The following is an 11,047-nucleotide window of genomic DNA, read 5'->3' on the forward strand; positions in this document are numbered from 1 at the left end:
CCTTTTACCTGCTGCTTTGTAGGCAAATGCTCCTACTAATATTTTTTTCATTTTGGACAGCTTTGACATGGTTCATTTCACTCTCTCTCTCTCTCCGAGTTTATATCTCTGCATATAAACAAACTTCCAACATTTCCAGCTCATCAGCACCAGCATTTAAACAGCACCATACATCTTTCTAAGACTGATCAATATTTTCAGAAAGTGTCAATGCATGCAAATACCACATACAAAAACATCAAGAGTGCTGGGAGATGGTACCAAGGATAGAGGTGATCACAAGACAGCACACATTTAGTTTTTATTAAAAATACCAAATAACTCACTCTTACTGTAACTATGCCACTTAAATGATCATTCTAACCCTCAGAAGTACAGGTACTTTTCCTCCAACTATTTACCTACCTACTTAGAAAGAAAGAAATAGCAAGCACACACATTTATACTTCCTCAGACTTTGCAGGCATGATTCATGTGAATGGGAAAGGAGGGTCTGGGGAGGCGGGTGAGATCGTACACTGGGTTTAGGGCACTGGAGTGCAAAGAAAGGAGAAAATATCACATACATTGTTACCATCAGTAATCAATCTGATGAAAATAAACCCAAAAATTAAATGGATTCATGTATGACATCCACTGAAAATCTCAAACCCTAAGCACACTGAAGCTGGCAAACATCTTGTGCCACTTCACCCATGTCCAGACACAGCATCAGCAAGTAAGATCAAACAAACCTTGAAAAGAAAGCAAAAGGAAGAATAAACCAGCCTGGAGACAACAATCTTCCACAAACCACTTCCCTGCATTATTTTCAAATACATTTTGCTCTTAAGCAGTTTCACTACTATGTCTTTTTAAACTGGCTTAGCACCAGCACCAGCTCAGAGAGAGGGAGAGAAAAAGAATTCTTCAAACATGATCCTTGGTACTTGATTAAAACGTTGCTAGCCAGCCAACGAAACCCTAAATTGCCTGAGGGTTCAAAGTGGAGTGGATACATGGTGATGCTCACAGTCCTCTTCATTTGCTATGATATCTGCTCCGTGGGCCTCATCTGTATATCTCCAATCTGGAAGAGACCAACAGAGGATTTTACTGGAGCACCAAAGTCCATTTTAAATCCTGCACTGGGCACTTCCATGCTGCACCATTACAGTGGCAAGCTGCACATGAAGAAAGTTCCTGTGACTAGAAATGAACCTGCTTCACTGAGATATTAGAAATAAAGGTGAATGTGACTGCTCTGCCTTTAGCAGAAGGGATAAAAGCACAAACATGCGCACAAAAGAGTGCAAGATAACCGTGATTAAAAGCTCTCGTGGTTCAAGCCTTGAGTTTGGCCCTGCTCAAGGAGGGTCATGCAGAAGCACTGCTTGATCAGCCATGGGCAGGATTTTTTATCCTCTTAAGACAAAAAAGCCAGCTACCACTACTGATCCAATGTCAAGATGGCCACATCTTGCTCCAAAGGAGCAGAGTCCACGTGAGGGGCTGCTAAACCTCTCATGATCAAAGTTTGCTTCTGCAACAGGAACTTCTATGTTGCATATACTAAACTTTGACACTGCTCCTGCCTCCTCCTGGCTCCAGTTCAAAGCTGGTCACTTATTTCACAGGAGGGAAGTCCCTCCAGCAGCACAAGCACCTCGCACCACCCTTGGAGAGGTGCGTAACACTTGGCAGGATCAGGCCCAACACGTTATCTGGCAACTGGCAGAACCTGACACAGCTTCAAGACTATCAGCAAATCTTAGATGACACATTCCGAAAGGGCAGAACGTGTCCATATCCCTCCCGTCCCCCCACCTCGCACCGTCCTTCTCCAGGGCCAGAGCAGCCTTTGCTGGAATCACAGGGCTGCAAACAGCCCACGCCATAGCTGCCATAAGGGAGGTGTAAACAAACATGATCACTGCTGATCCCCAGCCCAGGCTCTGCTAAGCACAAAGCTGATACCACGGCTGCAATGCTGATTATCAAACATGGGGGCAGCAGTTACCCTCTTCGCCTTCAGTCACCCACCACAGAGTCCTCCAAGCCAACCCCAGCCTACCTGTACATGAGGTGGGGCACTGAGGACATATATGACAGCGTTAGCCATATCTTCAGCTTTGAGACACTGGAAAGACAGGAAGGAGATTCTCAGTCCAAGGGCACCTCAGGAAGTTAAACACAAGATCACTTCTTTCCTAACCATCAATAATGAGTTTCGACAGTGTCACTGGGGCATGTCAGAAAGATGCGAACAAGCAGGAAAAAAAGAATGCATTAAAAACTTAACAAAAGACATGTCTGGTGCTGATAATCCCCCATTTCCTGTGAATAAATCTCACTACTGGCACAGTAACTCGGCCAGGCCAGGCATTGCCATCCTTATCAAAAACTACCAGAGAAGCACAAGAAATCCTGGGCTAGCCACCTGCAAGACAACAGGCTCTCACATCTCTTCTTGTGCAGGCATGTTTGCTTATTATATCTGCTCTTCAGTAAAGAAGACATCATCCAAGGCCAAACATCAAAGCTGACTGATTTATTTACAGGAACATCAAAATAAAAGGAAAAATATAAGGAGTCAGAAACTGAACCCGAATGAAAACTGTATAAACAATGCCAAATCCGATGTCTGAGTGCTGAGACTTTGGGGATGCTGGTTACATCCTGAAAAGCACTGAGCACTCTGCAGAACTAGTTCCTTGTGCTGTCAGCCAGCTAGTAAAACTATAATCAGACCCTTTGTTTCCATTTCTCCATCTCCTACCCGAATGCTCTCATAGGTTGCAGCAGCTCTCTCAGGGTCATTATCATGAAGTTTAAAAGCAAATCCCGTTTCCACCAGTCCTGGAGATATACACTGGAAAAAAGCAGAGCACATCCTAATAGGATTTGTAACTCCCCTCCAGTAAAAAAAAAAAAAAAAAAAAAGGAGAGAAAACTTTTTAGCACTGAAAAAGCCAAAAAAGCCCAGACTCCTTCCTATTGCCCTCCTTCCCTACCACCCACCCTTTTTCTAAGGAAAGGGTTTAAGAGAGCTGGCTTTGCCTTAATGGTTGTTGTGGCAGGTACATCCAGGGAACCGCTGATGGGTACTTCCTTCTTCATTCCTCAAATGCACAGAGAAGCAGAGAAAATGATGCAAAAGCTTGCAGTACAAATGAACTTCTGGACATATCACTTCTGAGACGCAAGCTCTGCATGACAGCAAACAGCCCAGCTGCTTGCCTTCCTCTGCCATCATGAGCCTACCCTCGCTCCCAGAGAAGCGACTGCCCACTTTGTGCACCCAAAAAGTTTATTCCCTGACACAGCTGCTGTGCTTTCTGCTTCCCAGTCTCTCTTTGCCTGGGACAGAGAGGTGGCCAGGGATAGCTGGCCACAGGACTCGAACATTCCCAATGTGCTAAGCACTATTTTTGTGTTTCCTTGCCTGTTTTCCAAAAGGAAAACCACTGCCCCATAAAGCCTGCCAGCTCTCTACCACCCACAAAAGCAGGAGAGAGACCACAGTACTCACTGTAGCTCGTATATGAGTCTTTGCTTCTCTGAGCTCTTGCCTCAGCCCCTCCGTGAGGGCTGTAACTGCGTACTTGGTGGCACTGTAAAAATGCACCACCGACTGTGGCACAACGCTGTGGCCGTTCATGCTGAGGAGAGAGCAGAAAGGAAAGTTGCTGAGAGGCGGGGAGGCAAGCGATGGAACCAACTTAGGTATCCAAGCCACCATAATGAACACAGAGAGGACGCTGCATCCCACCAGTGGCTCCTCTCAACAAGCCTGTTTTTTAGAGCTGGTCAAGAAATTTCAACCATCAACCTTGCACCATCACAAGCGGTTGGCATTATCCTTTTCTCCTTGGTTTGGTCTTTCTTGCACTTAGACCAGCAGAGGTTAAAAAAGTGGTTCGAAAAATCAACCATCACAATCCTTGGAAAACCCCTCCTTGGGCACCATCAGCTCACTGCAAGGTAAAGGCTCCACCACTCCAAGCCTCCCTGCGAGGCGGGGAGGAGGCAGCACTTGTGGCCAATCCCACACTCCCCTGCTGTGTACCTGTTAATGTTAATAATATGCCCATCATCGATGTTTCTCTCTTTCATGGACTGGTAGGCCTCTCGGGTGCAGATGCTCACAGCCATCACATTGACCTGAGGGAAGAAAACAGAAGAAAATAAGACCAGCAGCCCTGCCTGGCACCCTTTGACTTGCCACCCCAATGCCTGAAGCCACCGGTGCCGGTTACAGTCCCAGATCCACGGCAATTCCTGCAAACACCAACAGAGGGAAATGCACATATGCACACCGCACACCCCACATCACGCTGTGGTCACGAGGGGCTTGGGCAGGGGCGGCACAGACACCCAGTTTTGTGGGACAGCCTTGGCTTCTGCCAGAAATAAATGGACTTAATTGTTTTACAGAGAAGAGTGAGGGTAGAATGCAAGGTAAGGGAGAACAAACCCACTTCCCCACAGTCAGCACACTGGCCAAGTGACAAAGTTGCTTATTTTGTACAGCACTGAGCACACTGGAGTTTGGACAGCTGACAGTACACCAACAGCAGGTAATTAGGTCAGCTAGTTAACGAGGAAATCCCCAGATATGGTCTGTCAGAGAGCCAGGCGCTGAGAGGCACTGCAAACCACACGGCCAGCAAAGAGCTTCCCACACACAAATGAAGCCAAGGATCACATCGTGCCACGGAGAAGGCCAGAGTGGGCACGTAACCCCGCAGATATCAAAGTCACCGATCAGTCACGCTGTCCGCTGTCATTTTCCTCAGCCCTAACTGGATAAGGCAAGGAAGAGAGGGCACAATTTATTCAGCCCTTCATGTCAGGATCCAGAGCTTTACAGGCTCTTGCTCTTTGGAGCAGCACTGCCCAGCACACCGTGGCTCGGTTAAACTCAGTCCTATCACCTCAGCAACGTGCCACTGTTAACACGCAGATCCCTCGAGCATTTGCTGACCATAAAACACGTCAAGGTTTCCAGGAAGACAGAGGTACGGAAACTCCCCCAGCTGGAACACAACGCACCCAAAGGTGTGTGCAAGACTGAGGAGCACGCCGTCTCAGCAGCAGTGCTAATTGTTGAAGTTTATAGTGGTTTAGATTTGCAAAAGTAGCTGAAAGGCAGAAAGTGTCTGCTGAAGGCCTCTAGAAAGGTCGGAGCCATTTCAAGGCAGGACACACCAGCAGGTTCTACCTATCGGCATGACACTTTGCTAACTAAATGAGCAGGCCAGACAAGCCTAAAAACACCTCTGTGAACTAAATATCCAAGAATAACTAAATTTCTGATGAATCAGAAGTCAGATGCAACTATAAGTGGCAGGAGCAGCAGGAACAAGGCCATGTGGACTGCGAGCGAAGGATACACGAGAGGGCTGCTCATCATGGCTGTGAAACTCATACACAAGAACGGGGCAGGCTGACTAGGACTTGCTAACACAAAAGGACATGCAGCGAGGAACATTAGTTTGGAGGCCAGAAAGTAAGAGGCAGAAAGGGATGGATTTGAGAGCTATAAATGCTGAGCAGCACACAAAGGATGAGCGGGGTCAGCTGAAGGATCTTCCAGTCACTGCTTTTGTCTCTGTCATTATTTCTATTCATTACTAGAGTCCATGCTTACGAGTTTTTGTCTTGGTGGTAGATAAATAGCATGCTTATCTGATCTTGGAGTACCCAGGCAACACAGCAAGTAAAGTCATCCTCCTCACCCAAGTGCACTTTGGTTGAGCACACAGTCACTGCCGGATATCTGTCACATACCTGGAACTAGAGATAAATTCCCTGGCACCAGGTTGAAGATTTACCTTATCTGTGCACAGAAGAAGGTTAGCAGACATGTCAGCAGAAGTGGCACTGCACAACCACCTCAGCACTGGAGTGAAGCCCAGAGCAGGCAGAGCATCTGAAAGTTTTTGGATTTCACAGTAAGAAGGTGAAGTGGGAGCAACCCACTCACATCTGATACACCACCCAAGTGAGGAGCTGGTCCTTTCAGAGACAGATCTGAACAACGTTAGTATAAGAAGCCTGCATGACAAACAACATCCCTGCTTTCCTCCCTGTCCCAGGACACCCTGAACCCACCACATCTTTGGTGCAGCTGCTCTCTGGCTCCACTCCATCCCCATATGCCACTAGAGGGTAACATCAGCCTAAAGCCTGAGACTGGCTCCAGCACGGTGACTCAGGCTGAGCAATGCTTCCTTGCATGGGCAGCGTTACTACATTTTGACAACTACTAGCAAAGCAAGATAAAAATCAACAGCCATATGGGAAAGTCCAGAGCCCGTACAGTAAGACACCCTGGTAAAATAAAACAACTGTCTTGAAGGCAGCTGCATTGGGATTCCTTGCTGCCTTTTCCTGACAGCACCCACAGGATTTTTGGGTTAAATCCCATTTGACAACATGGAACAGGCACTCAGGAGCCTAAAAACATCCCTGGAAAATGAACAAGTATTAGGGTTGTATCACTTCAAGAAACAACCTAAAGGCTGCTGTTTCCATGCAATATCCACACAAGACATTTTTCAGCCTTGTTTCTATTTTAAGAACAAAAGGTTCAAAGGTCCCTTGGCAAGATGGCCAACACATCTGCGCTCTGCACAGCAAACTGCACAGGGCAGCAGAGGTCTGTGACTGCCACGTGTGTGTGCTAATGCAATAGAAACAATGAAGGCACATTTTCTAGTAATTAATGAGTTCCACTTGCCAGGTTAGGAGAACATAAAAGATCCTGTTCCTGGAAGCACTGAGCATTTCACTTCCCAGAATCAGTCTTTTCTAAGGCATCAAAATGAGCATCCCAGCTCCTAAGTACATAAAAAACGCAGGTTACAGAAAAGATATCTCTGCACAGACGATGTATAAAAGCAAGAAGAACAGAACCTCACTGGTCAATGAATAATGCCAAGAAGAATCAAACCCATTTAGCGTCTGGAGGAGCGAGGGGATGTCTGCAGCAGTCCTTTGTGCCCTGAACAGTGCAAATAGGAAGTTCAGCTTGAATTCCTGGCTGTAAAGGTCAGTAGGCAAAATGTGAAGGAGCTGTACAAATCCCAGAGCCAGGAGTCAGTGTGTACACAGCACCCAGCCCCAGCTAATCCCACACGGATCGGGGATGGCTGGAAGACTTTGCTCCAGCCTCATGTCAAACACAACCTCACAAACAAGTAAAGAGAAATGGAGGGGAAGTCGTGAACCAGAAGACGATGGCTCAGATCCTGCCTGCGATAACAGGCTCCCTCCCTGGCACACACTGAATTCGCTGGCTGGCAGTGCTGGGCTCTGCTCTGTTGTAAAGCAACGGAGGGACGATCCCCAGTGTGAGAGTCCTGCAGCCCAGGGAGATGCAGCTCACCCTTGGGAACAAATACCAGACAACAGGGAACTGGAACATTAAAAGAACAGTTGGAATAAGTGAACAATAACATTATTTTGGCTGTCAGAGATACAGCAAGGTATGTTATGGCACAGGTATACCGAGAGGGGGGCCTGAAAGGAGACAAAGCCTCAAAGCTCATAAAAAATGCATGGAAACAAAAATCGATTTACCAAAAGAAAAAAATGCCTTTAATTTAAGGCCCTAATGCCTTCTAAATCGATAGATCGATGGCTGTTTAGAAACTACTCCTGTCTTGCAGCCCAGAAGTACACTGAAACTCTCCAGCAGCACCTCTCGGACTGTGCTGCTCACTAACACCTTTCTCCAAGGGATCTTTGGAAGAATCCTTCCTGCTCCCACCGGGCTCTGCAAAGCCCAGCGGCCCGTGAAAGGTGCTGGCAACCTTCCCCCGTTCTGACCCACCGAGAGCTTCAGAGCATGGAGGAGAAATAGGCCTGATGAGTGTTTCCCTGGGGCTGGTGTGCCAGGGAAGAGCTGTCACTGCAGATCCCTCCCCAGGCCCCGCTGCCACACCGGTGCCTGCCCAGCCACAGCATGCTTGGAAAGCACGATTTCCATGCAAGGAGGGCACAGCCACAAAGCTGGGGACGCGCAGCAGAAGGAAAAACCCTGAGCTATTTCTACTGCTTACCAACAAGTTAAAAGCAAAACCCAGGCTTGTTAGGCTGCCTAGGCCGAGGTGGGTGAAGCATTTGGCTCTGGAGGGGCCCAGGACTTCACCTTCACATTAAAGGTGCAAGTGTTCTTGAGACACACGAGCCAAGAGCAAACCCACCAGCTGCTGGGAAGCTGATGAGAGGAAAAAACAATCTGCCAGTATATGAAGAAAGTTTGAGTTTCTCAGTCTGTTCTCAGTGCTACAACAGCAGTTTTGCCAAGCAAATGAGAGCAGATATAACCTATACAGATCACCTCTGGGAATAAAATATTCCCCCAGCCTGGTTTCCTAACGCTGGCCTTGTGGAACTACCACCCTGCCTCTCCTCCCACCCCATCCATCAGCCTGAAGCCGCTCCAAAGCACGCACACAGCAGCACCCACGAGGAGGCGGACCTACAGGCAACAAACCCCACATCAGGGCACTGCAAATACCAACACGAGAGTGTGTCATACAGGACAATCCGCGCTGCAAAATCATGTGCCTTAAAAGTGGTGGAAGGTGAGACAAAGGGAGCGCTCCCACCTGAGCAGCCAGGGAAGGGAGCATGAAGAGAGGGAAGGCCTTCAGCTGGCAAAAGCCACGTGTGTCCCCAGCCTGCCCACCTTACAAAAAGCAAAAGGTCAGAAGAACGAGAGAAACGAGTGCGAGGGACACACAGCATCCACAGAGGCATCCACACAAGATGCAATGACAGGCACCAGGACAAGGAGTTTACAAGGCACAGGCGACCTTCAGGGCCAGGCTTGCAGCGAGACAATGCTGGAAAGTGCCCTGCTTTACACCAGCTCAGCCTCAGCTACACTTCACTTAATTTTCTTTAAAGATTCCATGGCAACCGAGGATGGAGAGATGTCGCTGTGCAGTGACCCAGGCTGGGCAACCCACAAAAGCCTGGCTGGGCCGACAAAGCTGAGCTGAGCTTGCTTTGGCTGCAGTCACGGCAGCCAGAAGACTGGCCAAAATCCTAACAAGAACTTAATTAGGCAGGATATGGCAGCTCTTACCCTGTCAGCAGGAGTCTGAGGCCTCGATGTGCCTCTGTTTTCCTTTACACAGCCCCTGAATCTGCTGCTGGATGAACAGTCACTGGCTGCCACAGGAGCCGACAGATCCCAGCTCACTCTGCTGTCAGATGTAGTAGCCCTAAGCCTACAGCTTCAAGCAGCTTTTCAAATAGACATGTCTCTTCCTTCACAAGCTCTCACAGCTGCTGGAGGTGCTGCAAGGTTTACTCAAAGCCAAGAGTTTTATTCCTATGAGGATGGCGTTTTCATGTGCAAAAGCAGGGAGTGTAGGAGGGGAAAATCACCTTTGTGAAAGCTCCCGTTGCAGCATCTCACCAGCTACAGCTGCAGGAAGGCCAGTACACAAGGGCCATTGCAAGGGTATGGAAACTGGCCCGGGGTCCGCAGCCGTAGCTGCCCCTGCTATGTGCAGAAAAGGGCCATCAGACAATGACAAAAAATGGAGAAGTCCCAAAAAGATGCACAGGGGCACCTCAGGACAGCAACACCCAGGAAGAAGCGCTGCCAGTGAACAGCATGGCACATTTGCATAAACTCCCAGTTTAGTGTATGAAATCGCCTCGTTCGCATCCAGCTCTAACCAGATAATGGGCAGAAAATCGAGCTGTAAAGACAAAAGCATTACAGCTTATTAAGCCAAAAAGAATCTGCCCATTTTACAACCCACTACTATAACTAACAGGATTAGCTACAAAAGCCAGTTCTTGGCATTCAATTTCCTATTTTATTGAAGAAAAAAAAGTGAGGCTCATCACCCTGTAGAAAGCCACTGAACTAAAGGAAAAAGTGCTGCTGAAGGTATTGAGCGTTTTCATGCTCCAAGGTGAAGGCATGTGGCTCAGCAGTGGATGATGTCTTTCCACTTCCCAATCAGCAAACCCAGGCCATGTCAGAGCCAGATGGGAAGCAGGTCCTCAGCTCTCCACATGTGAAACAAGTAGATGGGGACAACAGTGCTGGTGGCCTGAAGAAATAAAAATCTAGCAGAGTTCCCTCTCTCCCAGTGGCACTACTCACGTCTATCATCGTCCGCCAGCCCTCCGTCTTCCCCGAGAGCAGAGGTTCTGGGCGAGCCAGCCCCGCGTTGTTGATGCAGACATCAACTCCCTGATGAAGGGTCTTGATGGCGGAGAACATCGACAGGATCTCCTCTTCGTTGGAGAGATCGCACTTGTACGGTATGAGGGTGCCCGGATAGCCGGCACTCTGGCATTCAGCTGCCAACTTCTAGGGAAGAGAAAGGAAGGAAGAAAACAGCTGTCAGCCTCCTCTCCTTGAGGAGCAGCTTATCCAGCCATTTACTTAAAAAAAACACCCCAGGGCTAACAAAACACGACAGCTTCCCAGTGAGCCCGTCTTAAGAGCAGGCACTAGGGAAGAATCATTAAGAGAAAAGAAGTATTGATATACGTGAGAGTCTGAGCCCTTCAGCCTTTAAGTTATTAAACTCGAGGATGCGCTCTGTGCTCATCCATCACCCCAGGCAATACAGGTCGAGACGAGCAGGTGCTGGCAAAATACAAATAAATACTGCAGTGGCACCAGGCTGCAAGCCTGCCCCACTGCCGCGCAGGAAAAGCACGCGGCGATCGCACGGCTGACAATTCCTCATTAGCCATTACCAACAGTTATTCCCAGCATCCAGATCTTTTATCAGACTAGACGATATAAAGCAAATGAAAGGCCAAGAGCTGCTGCTGGGTTGATGCTGCAGCAGCCACCACACCAAATCCTCCCAAGGAAGCCCTTTACCCCCTGATGCTAATGAGAAGCAGCATCTCATCTCTGATGTGTCGTGACAGTGACAGCTTCCAGCGCGAGGAGAGAGCCACGTGATGTCTGGTTTCTGTGGAGAGATGGACTCTGGCTACAAACGTCCACCAAATCACTCCAACGCCATCGCCAGCAGCGCTTTCACCAACGTGACATTTCAGAGGGTGCAAT

General features: G+C 48.3%; 1 protein-coding gene across 1 annotated transcript; it reads right to left on the reverse strand.

The window, feature by feature from the left end:
• Nucleotides 1-839: 839 nt before the first annotated feature.
• Nucleotides 840-10,348, reverse strand: DHRS11 (dehydrogenase/reductase (SDR family) member 11). The gene is made up of 6 exons (XM_010152499.1): nucleotides 10,121-10,348; nucleotides 4,049-4,143; nucleotides 3,512-3,641; nucleotides 2,759-2,851; nucleotides 2,054-2,119; nucleotides 840-1,069 (listed from the first exon to the last, which is right to left on the reverse strand). The coding sequence occupies exons 1-6, from the start codon at nucleotides 10,238-10,240 to the stop codon at nucleotides 1,028-1,030; spliced, it is 546 nt and encodes a 181-aa protein (XP_010150801.1). The 5' UTR covers nucleotides 10,241-10,348; the 3' UTR covers nucleotides 840-1,027.
• Between the last annotated feature and the right edge of the window lie 699 nt (nucleotides 10,349-11,047).

Source organism: Eurypyga helias, unplaced genomic scaffold, assembly GCF_000690775.1.
Source record: "Eurypyga helias isolate BGI_N326 unplaced genomic scaffold, ASM69077v1 scaffold41955, whole genome shotgun sequence".
In the NCBI taxonomy this organism is placed as follows: Eukaryota; Metazoa; Chordata; class Aves; order Eurypygiformes; family Eurypygidae; genus Eurypyga; species Eurypyga helias.